The sequence below is a fragment of the Haliotis rufescens genome, unplaced genomic scaffold, assembly GCF_023055435.1.
Source record: "Haliotis rufescens isolate VD_foot unplaced genomic scaffold, xgHalRufe1.0.p SCAF_9, whole genome shotgun sequence".
NCBI classification, from domain to species: domain Eukaryota; kingdom Metazoa; phylum Mollusca; class Gastropoda; order Lepetellida; family Haliotidae; genus Haliotis; species Haliotis rufescens.
Window position 1 is genome coordinate 42,198,424 of NW_025964383.1, and position 18,792 is coordinate 42,217,215.

Genomic DNA, 18,792 nt, shown 5'->3' on the forward strand with positions numbered 1-18,792 from the left:
ACGCTAAGGACCAAGGTATCCACTTTACACTGAATCAATCATACACTGAGAACCAAGGAGTCCAGTTTAAACAATCGTACGCTGGGGACCAAGGTATCCACTTTACACTGAATCAATCATACACTGAGAACCAAGGAGTCCAGTTTAAACAATCGTACGCTAAGGACCAAGGTATCCACTTTACACTGAATCAATCATACACTGAGAACCAAGGAGTCCAGTTTAAACAATCGTACGCTGGGGACCAAGGTATCCACTTTACACTGAATCAATCATACACTGAGAACCAAGGAGTCCAGTTTAAACAATCGTACGCTAAGGACCAAGGTATCCACTTTACACTGAATCAATCATACACTGAGAACCAAGGAGTCCAGTTTAAACAATCGTACGCTGGGGACCAAGGTATCCACTTTACACTGAATCAATCATACACTGAGAACCAAGGAGTCCAGTTTAAACAATCGTACGCTAAGGACCAAGGTATCCACTTTACACTGAATCAATCATACACTGAGAACCAAGGAGTCCAGTTTAAACAATCGTACGCTGGGGACCAAGGTATCCACTTTACACTGAATCAATCATACACTGAGAACCAAGGAGTCCAGTTTAAACAATCGTACGCTAAGGACCAAGGTATCCACTTTACACTGAATCAATCATACACTGAGATTCAAGGAGGCCAGTTTAAACAATCGTACGCTGAGGACCAAGGTATCCACTTAACACTGAATCAATCATACACTGAGATTCAAGGAGTCCAGTTTAAACAATCGTACACCGAGGACCAAGGTATCTACACTAACCTGATTAGTACACTGTGAATCAAAGTGTCCAGTTAAACTGATTCGTCCTCTCAGAATCAATGTGTCCATTTTAGACTGATTCGCACACTGTGAATCAAAGGGTCCAGTTTAAACAAAAACGTACACTGAGAATCAAGGTGTCCAAATATACTGAATCGTACACTGATTATGGCAAAATAGGTACAGGCTGATACTGAGACGAGGCAACCTAATATACTACTCAAAAGAAGTTAAAGAGCACACGAATATTTCATATCTCCTGTTGATGTGCATGACAGGTTTACTTTAGTCGCATGAAAAAGTTTTTGTGTTCTTAACTTCCGTTGAGTAGTATGCATATTAACAAGAAACTACCCTTTGTATCCTTCATTCACATCCTACCACTACACATCGAGATATTTCTACTTTTAGAAACCCTCTCTCGGGGAATTACCGTACAGGAACGTTCGCCCACATATGTTCCGTGGTCAGTGTATATTTGTCTTGAAATCCCTTCATGCAAAACCCCAGAAAAAAAACATTGTCCAAATAACCAAGCGACTAGTCTAGCTTTTTTCCATGCTCTTTCTGGGGGTTGGGAAATGAGAACAATATGGGGAGCATGTTCCTCAGTCAAACGGAACAAGGTTACAATCCTTCACAAGAACCAACCTGACCCGTAAATGTTAAATACTAGATACCGGAAGGTGGTGAGAAACACAATATCTTCAACACCTCTGTGGCGCATGCTAAACCAATTTCAGCGACCACTCCGACGGTCGGCATTGTTGTGCACGGCGTGTAAGTCAGCGTAGTTTTCTATATATATAAATATCAGTCGACCATCAAACATGTGAGAAGAATTAGCAAAAACTCTCCGGTCGTAGAAACGGTAAATTGTAACGTCATCTGAAACAATATCCAGCTCCACAAACGCTTTGGATTGTGTTGGGTTATTTCCATTTAAACACGTTGTTTATAGCGGAATCGCGTCTTGGGAGTTGCAAAGGTATCTGTGACAGATTTGTGCTTAAGTAGGTGTGTATTTAATGACACGTATAGGATCCTCGTGAAGATAACATATATTCTGGAACAAGTCACCGCTCTGTTGTTGTTTCATATTGAGGTATCATCATGAGATTGGCAAAGGGTTCGCAGATATACGAGGACGTTGGTATCGACTTTACAGCAGGAATAATACCTTGGCCGAATTATCTGATCAGGAATATGTCCCCTTGATGATATACACGTTCAGACATATGGGTGTTATGATGTAGAACATGAGTTTTTTTTAGCAGAGATAACGGACTCTGAAACCATTTTCCGTGATGGAGGGTATCTGGACTTGATTTTGTCGATAGTGGAGACAATATATTTACTACCGAGGACAAACACCACACAGTACATAAACAATTTGTTGTAGTACACACGAACATAGATTGTAGGTGTGGTTTAGTGTGTTTTTTAGCAATAATCAAGTCATGGCGCGTCGGTGACAAAACGAATGCGCTCCACATATTGCACACGAGACACGTCATGTTACAGTTGAGTTGAGGTGAAAAGGGATTTAACGACGTGTTCATGATTACTGCACTGACGTAGCGACGTGCCTGCTTGTGTGTGTGTATGCGTGTGTATGTGTGTATGGGTGTGTACATGTGTGTGTGTGTGTGTGTGTGTGTGTGTGTGTGTGTGTGTGTGTGTGTTTGTGTGTGTGTGTGTGTGTGTGTGTGTGTGTGTGCGTGCGTGCGTGCGTGTGTGCGTGTGTGTGTGTATGCGTGTGTGTGTGTATGGGTGTGTACATGTGCTGGTATACGAGTGTGTGTGTGTGTGTGTGTGTGTGTGTGTGTGTGTGTGTGTGTGTGTGTGTGTGTGTGTGTGTGTGTGTGTGTGTGTGTGTGTGTGTGTGTGTGTGTGTGTGTGCGTGCGTGCGTGTGTGTGTGTGCCTGCGTGTGGCTGTGTGTGTGGTTGTCCTCAGTTTCTCCCTTTAATGCCGAGCGCCAGGCAGGGTACCATATATAAACGCATTTCTGTTTGACGCGACCAGGGATCAAACCACCGCCGGTCCGCTTTCTGGGGAGACGCTCTATCAACGACAACACGGAGGCGGTCTCCAACGTGTTATCACCCAGTCTCCCGCATTTAGAAAACTAAAAGGTGTATATATTAATTACGTCTGACATTAACATAACGTGTTGTCAGACTTGCGGGTGTTATTGAGTATTCAATATTTGGAACCGACAGCATTCAAATAAAGTGGTATTCATATCGCCAAGCCGAATAAAGTTTTTTTTTCTTATTTGGGAATGATATGAAACTAAAAGATAATTATCAAGAAATGCTCTCATTCGTTAAAATCATGAAAGACTTCAAGGTTATTTATGACAATAAGAACATTATTCAACCAATGAGAGGGGCGGTCAGGTAGCCTAGTGGTAAAAGCGTTCGCTCGTCACGCTGAAGACCCGGGTATGATTCCCGACAAGGCTACAATGTGTGAGGCCATTGTGCCGTAATTGTGCTTGAATATTGCTAAAAGCGGCGCAAAACCATACTCACTCAGCTCTCACTACCCTGTGGATATTCGAGGAAAAACAAACTCCCGACAACTTTGTATTCTCTGCTGATCATAGGATACGACGTCCTTAGACAGATCGTGTTCACGCTGTCAACCACACTTTACCTTTTTCTAGATCATTGAGATGAAAATGGGATGAACATTATTGCTGTCTACAGCATAGGAGAACATACAATGATGCACCAAAGGAACCTCACAAATAAATGGCCAGTCTTTCTTCTGACAGACGGATCTCGCTAATTAGAAACAATTATGATGAAGTAACACTGAGGAATATCAACACATGCGCTGTCTGTCATAAGTACCAGTGCTCGTCATATGTGACAATGTGTGTGTGACAATGGGTCATATACCAGCAGTACCACTAACATGTACTGACAGGTGCTGTCATTCTTTAGCTGCCAACACAGTCGTGCAAGCTTCACGGTATTATGATATCATGTGTGGTACGTGTCTCAGTAATATGTTTCAAAGATGAGATATGTATGAAGACGTATCAACTTACGTGTGTCCAAAAGGTAATACTGAATGACAGGTACCATTGTGTTCTGGATGAATATGTCAGCAGTATGTATATAATATCTATAATGGCAGACATATCAGGAACATGTATGCACTGCACTGCCAGGAAAAGAAAGTCGAGACCAATGTGTGGTGGTAGCTAAAAACGGAACAAACAAAAAACGATTAATCGATGTGATGTATTATATACGGTTATCATAGTTCTGTGGTAGAGCGTCCGCCCGGAAAGCGAAAGGTCCAGGGTTCGATCCCCGGCCGCGTCATACCAAAAGACGTTAAAAGATTGTGCTTATTGATACCCTGCCTGGTGCTCGGCATTGAGGAGCTAAAACAAGGACTGGTCGGCTCGGATTAAGTATACTGTGTCTTAGTGGGGTATTCATGTTAAACTGCGGCATGGTATCTCAGTGGGCAAGTACTATAAAATTGGCACCAGTCAGGACTATTACAAGCAGTCACCCCCCCCCCCCCCCACACACACACACACACACACACACCCAGCCCACACCCCCACCCCCACACACGTGTATGCACGTCACGGTACTGTGATAGTACACGTGCCCCCGTGTCTTCTTAATTGGTCGCTGTCTTACTCCTAGTTGAGATTTGTACGAAAAGGGCTCACCACACGTGCGTCCAGATGAAAAGCTTAAGACGTATGCTGTTGTGTTTGTGATGAATATATCAGTCACATGTTTATGATATTTAAATGTTTATAATATTAATGATATATTTCCGTAAAACTCACATGTATCACCAGTTAGAATTGGTAAGAATTCGCTAGGTTACAATTGGTCTTCAGCAACCCGTGCATGTCGTAAGAGGCGATTGGGATCGGGTGGTCATGCTCGCTGACTTTGTTGATGCATGTCATCGTATCCCAGTGTGCATAGATCGATGCTCATGATGTCAATCACTGGTTTGTCAGGTCAAAACTCGAATTTTAAGAGATTGCTGTCATTTAGCTGGAATCTTGCCGTGTTATCCAACTAACAAAAAACATCAAAAACAACAAATAAACACATTGAACACCCGTTTATCCGGACTGAACAGTTCAAAGTGAAACATGTCCTGCTTATCAAATGGCCGGGTGAACGAATCATTGGTTTATATGAAGGTCGCAGTAATTATACATAAATGTTTAACGGAAAGGTCCGGAATGTTTCCCGATTGGCGTTATGAGTGAGTGAGTATGGTTTTACGCCGATTTTAGAAATATTCCAGCAATATCACGGCGATGGACACCAGAAATGGGCTTCACACATTGTACCCTTGTGGAGAATCGAACCCGGGCCTTCGGCGTGACGATCGAACGCTTGAACCACTAGGCTGCCCCCGTCCCCAGGATCTACGTAGTTTCATTCTATGTGTATTTAGCTCAGACGATGTCCTAGCACATAAACTGTACTCTAGACTATGTGTTTGCAACGAAGCAGCACAGTGGTTTACCGGTTTGCGTGAAGATCCGGAGTAGAATAGGTCTTCAGCAACCGATGCTTGCCATAAAAGGCGACTGTGCTTGTCGTAAGAGGCGACTAAAGAGATCGGGTGGTCAGACTCGCTCACTTGCTTGATGCATGTCATTGTATCCCAGTTGCGTTGATCAATGTTCATGATGTCAATCACTGGATTGTCTTGTCCAGACTCAATTATTTACAGACAGCCGTCATATGTCTGGAATATTGCTTAGTGCGGCGTTAAACAACAAACAAAAAAGCGCTGCTGAGGTAGTACATTTATCCTTGAGTGTACTTTCTAGCCGGAGCCATTACCAGCAGGAATGCTATTGTATGGCAGCCTGTTGTTGACAAAAGGTTATCAAGTTAGCGTTGCCATTACACATCAATTACTACGTCGTCTCCCGTTATTTCAGAACTGACCAACGAGTTATTTACACACAGCATCATCCATACATACAACAACATTACGACAGGAAACATGTTATTTACACAAAGTATCACTCGTCCGTTATGCAACATGGACATTGCCAGAATACCGCTGGCTTACGTTAGAATGTTACCTGGTCATGAGAATATAACTAACCGGTCTTTGTAGAGAGTGCACGGGAGGCCCAGTACCCAGAGCATTGCCAGGAATCTGTTGTGGAACAATGCCACCGTCGCATGACAGGGGTACTGGTATGTGGCGTCCGACACCCACCACTTACTGTTTATGCAAATCGTGGCCTGTCGCTGTGAAAGGTAGGGCAGGACATGCTTACCATTTTCGCGAACAACTGGTGCCATCACTAATTTGCAGTGATCCATTCATATAATTTTAGTCGTTATTTTGCATTTACGCTCTATAGCATTTGCGGAAAATCTGTGTTTTTTCTCTGGGGTTGACGTTTTATGTTCAATGCAAGATTCATCCTGATTATGTGCACTTTCAAGCACCAGATCCATGTCTGCTGGTTTCTTCAAAGACCTGCATCATTTCTGTCTGTCTGTCCCACCTTGACCCCAAGTCAAGCTGACATGAAATTGACATATAACTGAAATACTATTCGATGTGCGCGCTAAAGCAAACTTACTCACGCTCGCTTCATGCCCGATACACAGTGTGTCTCCATACCTTCATGTATGCCTTCCGGCAGAAGGATACGTTCCTGCTAAGCATCCAAAGGTAAACATCTGTTTGTTGTACAGTATCTGCGATGGGACAAGCGCCTGATGTACACCAATAGTTCGACACATGCCAGCACCTAGATAGTGCATTCACACTGTCTGCTGTCTCGGGGCTGGGTCACCTTGCACTCTAGTAACAACACCCAAAGCAACCTACGAGAGCTCATGTAAATTTACTGCTGTTTGTTTTTAAAACTGATGAGACCATCTGCTAAATCAAGCTTCATTTCGCTCGAAAACATTGCGATATGTAGTGCTGGGAAACGATGCTTTGGCCTGGGAAACGATGCTTAAGTTGTTCAGTATCATCATCATCATCATCATCATCATCATCATCATCATCTTCTTCTTCTTCTTCTTCTTCTTCTTCTTCTGTTCGCTCGTTACGCCGAAGGCCCTGATTCGATCCCTCACATGGGTACAAATTTTGAAGCCCAGTTCTGGTGTCCCCCGTCGTGATATTGATCGAATAATGCTAAAGGTGGCGTAAAACCATACTCACTCACTCATCACCATCATCATCATTTTCATGTTCGTCGTCATGGAATCCTTGTTCTCATAACATTGTGTTATTCCAGAGTGATGGAGTCCCTGATCGACAGTTTGGATGGAGACAAGTGGCAGGCTGTGGAGGTTGCAGCCAAAGGTGATGGTGAGTATCAGTCACAGACCGCCACCTGTGGCCTCGACAGTGTTCCCACGCTGCCCACCAGGTCGTGTGCACAGCACTGTTACCCTAATTGTACTGTGAGCAGACCAGTAAATTAGTATTGTCAGTCCATACTTATGTGAAATATAGATAAGTACTGCTGGCACTTGTCAATCAGCATAAAAAGAATTATGTACTATTCAGTTAAGTTAAAGAATACCCGATTGTTTTATATTGTTAATATGTCATGGTTGCTGCGTATTTCAGCACACAGCCATCCAATAAAGGGTGATCCTTAACTTGTTTTGATTAGTATATGTACTTCCCGACAGTTGCATCAATATCCATTATCAACTTATTGCATGTGTTCAGTCGAAAATGTAAACATGATCCTATCTCTCATTTTTTAATGTAATGTATTTATTGATGAAATATGTACTTTGTCTTCTATAAGAAAATTGTATATTCTGGTGTTTTGGTAGGGTGTATGTAGGTGTGTTCTCCATGCATTGAGTGCCTACTTCCATTTCCTTTAGTGTAGACGGACCACACGTCCCTCATAATGTTTCAATGTTTCAAGCCACTGTTTCACAGGTTTTTTTGATGGTTTGAGACATCTATCTATCTATCTATCTATCTATCTATCTATCTATCTATCTATCTATCTATCTATCTATCGAGCATGTCTCCAACCATCAACCCTAGTAGTGAGTATTCCCCTTACCTCCCCTTAAGTCGTCACGTCAGTCATAGCGCCAGCTGTCTCGGGGATGACGGCTCCAGTGCAACAGAGTTGATCCTTCTTTAGATACTTAGCCCCCGAGATTGGTGTTTATGCCTAGTATCAGCAGAGTTGTGTGTCGTGTGTTCCTACGTAGAATTTGCAAATTGGCAAAACTTCCAAAAAGAAGATTTTGCAAACAGATGGAAACAGTCTTTGTGTGTTATTTCTTGTGCGTGTGTGTGTGTGTGAGAGAGAGAGAGAGAGAGAGGGAGAGAGAGAGAGAGAGAAAGAACGAGAGCGAGAGAGAGGGAGAAAAGAAAGAGAGGGAGAGACAGAGAGAGAGCAATGAAAATAAATACGTACACAGGTTAAAATAGGTAACGAGTGACGCAGCTGTACGGCACAACGAATCAGTGGATGAATAAGTGGTGGAGTAAGTTAGTACGTCACTTTATAGTTCATAGTTTCCATGACCTATTGGTTATGAAGACAACAAGCATGTGAACATACTTGTTATATTACGTCACATATCCACACACACACACACACACACACACACACACACACACACACACACACACACACACACACACACACACACACACACACACACACACACACTTACAAAGTTTATTCCAGTTACAGGCCACCTGCTCCTAATACATTGATAAAGCATGATAAAACACCATGCTGGAGTTACTTCCATGTATAAAACAAATCCATTCAGGAAACAAATGTACTGGTATTAGATGTTTCTTAATTTGTAGGTTTGTGCTAAGACCAAACCTATATTATGAAGGACATATATCCATACTCAACATCTTAACGTGGCGCGAAATTATGATTCTCAACGCCATTGATCTAACATAACAGCAATCACTATAAAGTTGCAAGCCCTTCCATAATGCAGATTGTCTGAAACAACAAGAAGTGCTACTCATGTTTAATATACGAAATACCTGATGTTTTCATCAACACCTGGATGACAGTTCAGAGCCACCAGCCGGCGTTTGCCCGAGATGAACCTATCATGGTAAGACAAATTTCTTGTAACAATTTGACACATTATAAAAACCTTCATATTTACCATCATTCACTAATCTATTGCTTCATTACCATGTATTGGAGTTATACTACATACTGGCATCTACGTGTCAGAAACATGAATACAAACTGCATGTGGCATGGTTGCATGTTGTCCAACCTTTAGCAATCCCAGGTCAGTTTCCAGGTGTAACATATATTTCATTTCAGAAACAAACTTCTGGCATATGGGGTGCCTGATAGGCATTCGTCGGATGATTATATGCTTATTATAAAGTCGGAAAGTCGAAATCGTTCAATGGACACGATTTATGGATAAAAGCTTCTATAATGTGATAGTATAGAATGTGAGGGTATAGATCCTTATACCGTTGTCAAGTAAGAAAGAATCGTGTGAGCCTGGTACAGAATTACATATGGTTGGTGACGGATTAACATTAAGAACAGCTATGCATGAGCAATATCAACAAGAGTGGTAAAAATCATAACAGGAGGATGACATTATAACAACATGATGAACAGTGAACACATGACGAGGACGCCAAATGAATAGGATGAGTGAGTGAGTATGGTTTGACGCCGCTTTTGGCAATATTTAAGCAATATCACGGCGATGGACACTAGAAACGGGCTTCACACATTGTATCCTTGTAGGGAATCGAACCCGGGCCTTCGCCTTGACGAGCGATCGCTTTAACCACTAAGCTAACCCCGACGCCAATTAAACAGGATGAGGTTTGCATATGTGGGATGATGGATAAAGATGAATTTTGTAAACATGCATTAAATTATCATTTAACGCCATCTTCTGGTCGCAGCATCACAAGGTACACCATCGATGCCTTCATCATATTGACCAACGCATGTGGGGCATATCACACCAATCAGCCAACATGTTTTATACATTGCAAACAACGTGACCCAAAGGCTATATAAATGCATTCCAAATGCTTACCCTGGAGGTAACATCGTGCATATGAATTCAATAAATTATAAGCTGGTAGATTTATGCTTCCATCGGCTGGTAGTGCAACAATGAAGTTATTTGCATCTGGCAGTAATAATGGACGTGCATCATTTATCAAACCCTGTATAATAACCTGAGTGATTAAGACAATTAACGAAGAATCTGGTGTAGATATTTGTCGTTGATTAAAGCCACAAATGTGGAAATGTGATCACGATAACCGTTTCAAGCGGTTTTTATCTCAACATACATGGACCTGTATATAACAGCCTACTTGCCCCATAATGATTAGTAAAAGAACGTAATTATCGTACCGTTTCTTCCTTCAACTATTTTGAACGTATGTGTGCGAGGTTTGACTGGAGATATATGTCGCCTAGCCTATTGAAACTTAAGATCATGGATATTACGCCGTGAGACTAGGGATAATAATCCAGGTGTGTTGTGCACTCGGATAAGACAAGTCACTGGAAGAAATGTGTTCTTTTCCAAATTTTCCCTTCTAAGAAATAAAAAAATTCAAAACGGAAATAGCATATTTTAAAAGCTTAGAGATTATCATGTTTAGAAAGTTGTGGGAATGTTTGGAAGTTTGGGAGAAATGATGATCTACTTGGAACCATTGGTTCAAAATGATTAATATCGTGTAGTTTGGAGAGATTGGAAAGATCAGTTTTCCATGTTCTTTCCAAGCTGGGAAACGTCCTTTTTTCGTCCTGTGTGTAGACACAGACAACGCTAAATTGAGGCTTCTCACATCGTTGGATCACCTTGTCCCACTAACGTAGAAACATGTACCTAGGGTTGGTAAATTACGTTGAATGTGAACTAATGATACCCCTATACTCATGGCTAACAACTGACAACGCCTCCTCAGGGCAATGCCAACTCTAAATTAACTGATGCATTAAAGGAATACAGCTAACCAAATATTTCCATGAATTGCGTATGCCGTTCCACTGTCTTCACCCTAAACCTACATTATTTCGAAAATGAAGCCGATCCTGTCCATCCATGTTAACTGCTGTGCAATACAATTACTTATGTTTTCTTTTAATATCGATACTACTCTGTGTGTAAACGGTGTCATGCAAGTAATAACATTCACATCATGATGGAAATCCTTCGCTTCCCATAACAAAGTTAATTCATATAATCTTTATTTTTTCTTACTGATTCAATGATTGAACTTTCTTTCATATTACCATTAGATTTCCAAACAATCCCAACATATTACGAAACATATTTGCTAAATAACGGCTTATCAAATAATATGACATTCACAATATTTTAAAAAACGTATGCAAATAGTATTCAATTCCTTTGATCTAAAAATATCAAATATGTTTTTTAAATCTGAATGGCATCGAATCTTCAATATACATTGCATAGTGTACTATCGACGGTTATCCAAACCAATTACCTCCTTTGTTTGAAGTTACTTCCCTTCCTTGAAGTTACCACCCCTGATGATTACCTCCCCTTGTTGCAGGTTACAAGGAGTACAAGGTGATGAGGCAGCACAAGGAGGATCCGTACGGTACTTTCAAGTACCTGATCCAGCAGGAGGATGACGACCCCAAGGCCGTGTACCTGGTAGGCTGCAAGATCGGCATGGACCCCCTCAAGGACATCGGAACAGCGGAGCTCAAGCTGGACGAGGAGGGCAAGCACGTCCTTGGCGTCGACCTGGACGGCGACGTTGTTTCTAAGAAGTAGAGGCCGTTTAGCCAGCTACTACATTCACTTTCATCAAGTTTTATTGGAGCTAATCTATCTCGTTCATCAAGACAGCGTGTGAGAAGGGGAGGAGCGTGTGTTTGCCTTTTAGGACTGGGTTTGGGACATAGTCTTAACATGCCTTAATGAGCAATATTACACACCAAGAGCTTAATACACAGTAGTAATTTGTTTGTAATGTTATTGTGACCAATATGAGCGAGTGTGTTAGAATCCAACGTTTCATCGGCAAAGCCTTTTGAGGGTTAGTGACTAAAGTGAGGGTTAGAATTGAAAAGGCCCTAAGGTGATTTAATGTTTTCTATCAACACAGAGACTACATTTTTAATATTAGGACATGGTGTTTTATCCTGACCAGTATGTTTGAGTGTGTTAGAATCCAACGTCATAATACAAAGGTTCGTATAAATAAAATCTGGAAGACTAGGAAGCAACCAATAAAATTTCTAATATTCTACGTGGGGTTATAGGCAGTACATGCTCTGTTGTCAAATTTAAGATTTTGACTCTCAGTGAGCACGTGATCCAAAAGGTACTTATTGATAACCACGTCGTCACACAAATTTGATAAATAACTATGTTTTTCTAGAGAAGAGGATATATGTGACGACGGACCGTAGTCATAAATATTAATTAAATTACAATAACACCGTAGAAGTTATAAGTTATGATATATATACATTATTCTTATTCTTATTCTTAAGGGGCATGGAAACACTAAGCAAACACACGACCACCGGACATTTCGCAACCATCTTGAGTGACAAGGACATGTTCTAATGGTCGTTTGACGTTAGTCGTACAAATGTGTGTATTGTGCTTCACATAAGCAACCAAGCGCATCAACGGACAGTTTCGTGTAGAACTCGAGGACACACTGCAGCTGGAGCTCACATTCACCATCACAAATTTGAAGCACAAATGACGTCAGTCTGCACCTGTCGTTTTACTTGCAGTACTAGGTGTCTGCTCTGATGATTTATTACTTATAGAGATCAAATACATGCTGTATTCATCAAAAGTTCCTAATCTATTCAATGTGAGATGCTTATAGTACAAATAACTTTTTTCGAAACAGAGCAGTTCCAATAGGACAATGCAATTTCAATTGCTTTTTTCACAGTATAGATTTTTGGGTAATTACTTTTCCTAGAGCAGCCCTTTTGTGTTTTTAATAATGTTTTTTCTTATCTTAGTGCATCTTAATAATCTAAACTCCTAATGACTCTTTACAGCACATCTATTATTTCTTCAAAGAAACTTACTGTATCACATTCACAGGTCTTATGCTTATTAAGCTTTTTGAAGTGTTTGAGTTCCATAACATCTCGCTCAAGTGCAGTTACCTAGATTTTATAAATAAACTGATTTAGTTTGTTTATGTGTTTTGTGTTCTGATTGTGGTAAGTATAAATTGTATAACACCATCTTTGCCTTCTCATTTAACCGTGGGGCATGTATCAAGTTACCACGACTGAACTGGCGTTGTCGTGCACATGTATATCTGGTTGGAAGAGTCATCTATAATTATGTACATTTATCTTTGCATGGAACTGATCGCGAACGTAATCTTGTCACACAGGTGCATGGACCTTAACTATGTTATCCCTCTTTGTTGTCTGCAAGCCATGATATGTCATTTATTTTGTACGCCGTGGCTTTGGCGGCCATCTTGGATTAGTTGCTTCAAAGTAACATTTGCCCAACATGTCAGTCTGGAACCAATCTTTGTATTTAGTTATGGTTTAATTAACAGCCCAGGCATTAATAAGTGCATTTCGGGAATAGCTTTTTCAAATCATAAACCCTTTTTTTTTCTTTTCTTTTTTTTTTGAAATGTAAACTGTTATTCTCAAGATAGTTGCCACAGTTTTACAATTAACCCTTACAGAATCTCAAGGCGAGAGGTATGGGACTGGGTGTAATATTAATATTACTTAGAATAACAAGTACCAAAATAACAGTTAATATATCAAACAACTTGTTCTAAGCCGAAGTCTATTTTTCTAATTAAATCTAAATTATCCTCACGTTTGCTTTGTTGCATTATGTGTATAATATCCTTTAGTTCTTTTACAAAATCAACAAAAATACACTTAACTTTTACTCTCGAGCGATATGCATACAATTTCGCTAATAATAATATATAATTAAATGATTGAGAATGAGAAGTGTTTAGTATGAACCCTGTAAAGACACAGTGGCATTAATCCTGTATGACTAAATCTGAATAAACAGCTTTTGAAATATAACAAAATACATTGAATTTCCGAAATCTGTTGACGTTATGACAGTAAAATAAATAGTGTTGGAGTGTATCCACTTGACCACATTCTTCACAGACATCTGATTCTTTAATATTTATCTTATGTATATATTTATAACAGGGAATAATATTATAAAATATATTTTAAACACAAGCTGAAATCATAAACTTAATTCTTAAGAATGTTGCGAGCAAGCTTCCGTTGCACCTACATGTATAGATCAATTCAAATATGCCAGTTTTATGTATATGACATTGTACATCGATGGAAGCCTTCATGAAGTCAAAGCAATTTGCGTTCGGTTATTTATTGTTGGCAAGGGCTAAAACGATACGTGCAGCTGACGAAATGCCACCCGATGGAAGATATTACTACATGACTACATGTAGTAAGGATTCTACAGGTTACATGTTAAACTGCCAGGATATACATCTTACGTCCTATGTTGTTGCACGGGGCCGTGTCATCCATGCTTGCTTATGTTGTATAGGAAAGCTGCAAACCAATGTGTAAATAGGTTGTGATCTTTGACTTCAGAAGGTGATGGGGATTTGGAAAATCATGTACAATGTCTATAGGCATCAATTCACTGTGCAGCAACACACGATTAATATGCACAGCGAAGTTTGCCCGTATGGCGGCAATGCTTCTCATGACTTTTAGCATGTATTTATGTCTTTAAAAAATACATGTACCTATGCACCAGAAATTTTGAATACGTTCGATATGAGAAGAACAGCTTATCAAATGATGGAATCTGTTTCCTACACAATTCCTACACATGAACCGCTGTGTCAGGGACACATAATCCTCGGTCACAGATGGGGGCAGTCTCTCAAAAAACGGCGGTATTCAGATGTACTACTGACAATACTTGTGCCAGTACGATCATTTCCGTCAGTAAGTCATCGGGTTAATGTTGAACATAACTACCGATCGGGATTTGTCTCTAGGTTTAAGTAACTTGTACATATCACTGTCACCGCGAACAAACCTTTTGCCAGCCATGGACAGGGAAGGGTAACGGAAGGAACTCAAGTTCAGCGAGGTCGAAGCTCGAGTCGAAATCTTTCGTAACCCGTATTACTGTTGAGGAGATATTTCAAACTAACTGCTACATACGTACAACTTCAAAATACATATAATCATGTTATACAATAAAGTTTATTGGAGAAATATCCGTTCAGCATTGTGTTCTCTATTTCTAAAGGCTGTTACCTCTACATCGGGAGATGTCAAGTTGATTTCCACGAATTGACTTGTCGCGGTGATTTCCAAGAAATAACTTGGTTGAGTTCAAGCATGCAAATATGCAATAGGTTGCGATGAAATCTTTGGAGGGTTTTTTGACAAGGTCTTTTTGAAAATCTATGTGTTTTGAGTAGTTATTGTGAAAAAGCTAAGACTGTGAGTAGTTTAATCTTGAACTTTAGTAATATTTGTTACAATTATAACTTGTGACCCCTTTTAGGAATGTTAAAAGATAGCGGCCATTTGTACTAAAGTGTAATTACGTGTTCCGAAAGAGCACCGTTTTCAGAGATCAACCTACTGTATTTGAAATGTGATGTAGCCCCATTGTAGGCTAGATACTTCTGATTTCTAGATCCAAATAAGAGGTATGTAATCTTGAGAGACATTGCATCAGATTTAAATCACTAGATTTGTCTCCTAATTCGACATACATTCAATATTCGATATACATCTAATAGTCGATACACAATGTCATGTACATCCAATATTCCACATACTCGTACATACAATATTGGATACTTCGCTTCATATAATGTACTCGTAACGGCAGACAATCACGTCCATCTTATCAGCCGCATTGGCATAGAAAGTCATCGAAGCGAATATACACTATCTAAATCAGCGTAGAATCTGATGTTCACATGAAGCGGGTGCGAGACAGTAAATTTGGAAGGATCATGCCAGATGTCAAAAAACGAATTCGGCTTGTGAAAAGGAGTTTTTATTTTAATTGTATCCAGTACAATATCTTTTCTGGTTGTGATGATGAGGTTATTGAAAAAAATGAAGTTTCAATTTGGCTGCATGGCGATGTCATATTTCGGTCTTTAAGAGGTTCTGCCTTGGTTTGATCACAAGACATTTGGAACAATTGGTATCTAGACTCTAGTGCTCCCAATATAATATTTCATATTTTGCGAACACCTGGTGTCAATCAATCAATTAATCTTTATTTCAGAAATACTGAAAGGCCACAGGCCTATAGTACATATCTTTGTGAATAGTGGGTGGACATATTGATTTCTACTTATTTAAGTCCTTATCATTTCTAAAATTCATTGCATGGAATATATACGCAGTCAAAAGCTTCAGTACATTGATATTTGTAGAAGACATTAATTCATTAAATTTCTATATATTTGGAAATTGGTACATTGATGGGTGTAGGTATATAATGCGTAAACTCTGGTAAAATGGACAAATGAGAACAAAATGGTACTCATCCTCTATTAACTGTAGATTACACATTTTACATAATCTAATTTCCTTTGGGATTTGGAAATATCTTCCCGTTTCAATATTTAATTTATGTGATGAACATCTGAATATAGAAAATGAAATTCTATATTTGTACAAGAGTGGTTTCAAAAGATATTCTGCAGTTATATAATGTGTTATAAACAAACTAAAGTACTAACATTTTGACGATAAAGCTAACAAACAATACCACTGTTGTATGTACGTATCTATGAGCCTTTGTGTACACAATTTCACAAAATGTTCAGGGGAGGGTACCTATCATTTGGCATCCGCAATAGCCTGAACCAGTACTTTATGACTTTATTTGGTGCATTTATATATAATGGAAACCAACCACATTCACCATATACTACATTAGGGGTGTTTATCTTTACTCCTAAATATCTTTTGCATGCATAAACATGCACCCTTTCAATCAATTCTAGCTGGTGTCAGCTAGTGTCAGCACTGATTTTCAGTAAACAATTAATATAATTTTCACACTTATTTTCGACTCATGGAATCGGTTTCGGTGGATGATGGAGGCTGTGTATTCTCTCGCGTTGACGTTTTATACTTTGTACATAATGACGTCATGAGTTCATGTCTGAAAGCATTAGCATCATCAGCTGAACAAGATATGTACACTTATTACCTGCGTGGTTTTCTGTATCGTCAATTTCATATATTAGTAACACAAATGGTATTATGCGAGCCTCTTGCGAGTAAAACGAAATCACATTTCATATTCCTAATATTTGATATTTATGATACGGAACCATAAGAGCCTAATAAACTTTTTATGATTGAATGCCATTCTTAGAATAATCGATGTTTAAGCCGTAATTTCTCGCATTGCAGTAATTTGAGAAAGCGCGTGTGAATATGTTTGAGTAAACCGTCCTATTTATCATATAGTGGCAAATGGTTTGAAGTCAGGTTTGTCTCAGAAACACCCGCATATCGGTAAACCCCAGGGTCTAAACTGGGAAGGTCAGTCAATTGTTAATTGATCAAGCAGACACGTCATACATGGAGCTTAAAATTAGCAGGGGCGGTCGGGAAGCCTAGTGGTTAAAGAGTTCGTCACGCCGAAGACCCGGGTTCTATTCCCAACATGGGTACAATGTGTACCCCTTGCTGGTTCTCCTGCCGTGATGTTGCAGGAATATTTCTAAAAGCGGCGTACAAACATATTCACTCATGATAACATTGGTTTATTGCATCGGTAAAATAATCCATTATATGATCAAACTTTTTCACAATATACATGTATACCTATTAATGATATGAAATAGTTTGCATGTGCGATTGAGCCAATATGGAGATGGTCATATCACAAGGGGTGTAATTAACCAGACCGACCCGTGAAGATCCGGGTAGAATAGGTCTTTAGCAACCCATGCTTGTCGTAAGAGGCGACCAACGGGACAGGGTGGTCAGGCTTGCTGACTTGATTGATGCATGTCATCGTATCCCAATTGCGTGGATCGATGCCCATGATATCAATCACTGGACTGTATGGTCCAGACTCGATTATTTTCAGACCGCCATCATATAGCTAGAATATTGCTGAGTGCGGCGTTAAACAACAAACAAACAATAACAAGACGCGTATCACAGCCCCTGTCGGGTCGAAATGGCTTGTCAATACTATTTCCGGTGTCCCCTGCCGGGTTATTGCTGGTATATTGTTAAAAGCGGCGCAAAATCGTACTCACCCACTCACTCATCAATGCATTTTGAATGAGCGATGAGCTGTAGCCTTTGGTGTCTGCAATACACACTTTGAGATGCAATCGGACAAGCTCTTTCTACGAAGATTTCAAAGTGCGTCATACAACCATTGCTCAAAAGTTGTTTGATTAAGGTTAAAACAGGTGGAGGACATATTAAAATTTGACGCGTCAGTCACAAAAAAGATGTCCGATTCCCTAGTTTGACCTTTGATATATGTTTTCGCGTTAATTTCTTCAGTTTTACCTGTGCATGTGTTGGTGGTCATTTCGCGAACGCCTGATGTCACCACTGTTTGATAGGTGAGGTGATGTCAAATGGGGTTTAACGTCGCGTCCAAGATTATTGCACTTATATAGCGACGTGCATGCACGTGTGTGTCTGTGTGTGGCTGCTTGTACTAGTACGGACTGATGCCGATTTATAGTGCTAGCATACTACCATGCTGCAGTTTAACATGAATACCCCACCCAGACACAGTATACTGACTCCGAGCCGACCAGTCCTTGTTTTAGCCCCTTAATGCCGAGCGCCAGACAGGGTAACAACAAGTACCATCTTTTAACGTCTGTTGGTATGACGCGGCCGGGGATCGAACCCCGACCCTTCCACTCTCCGGGCGGACGCTCTACCACTAGACCACGGAGGCGGTCCTG

General features: G+C 40.2%; 1 protein-coding gene across 2 annotated transcripts in view; it reads left to right on the forward strand.

Annotated features, from left to right (window-relative positions):
- The window catches only part of LOC124111072, a 71,080-nt gene that overhangs the window by 44,634 nt on the left and 7,654 nt on the right, over positions 1-18,792 (forward strand). Inside the window, exons 2-3 of one of the 2 annotated variants that reach the window (XM_046470621.2) lie at positions 7,094-7,167; positions 11,392-13,016. In XM_046470621.2, the coding sequence (XP_046326577.1) occupies positions 7,098-7,167; positions 11,392-11,618 (297 nt within the window). In that variant the 5' untranslated portion in view covers positions 7,094-7,097 and the 3' untranslated portion in view covers positions 11,619-13,016. Of the gene's footprint in view, positions 1-7,093; positions 7,168-11,391; positions 13,017-18,792 lie in introns of those variants that run through there. The other variant, XM_046470622.2, reaches the window with a different exon arrangement.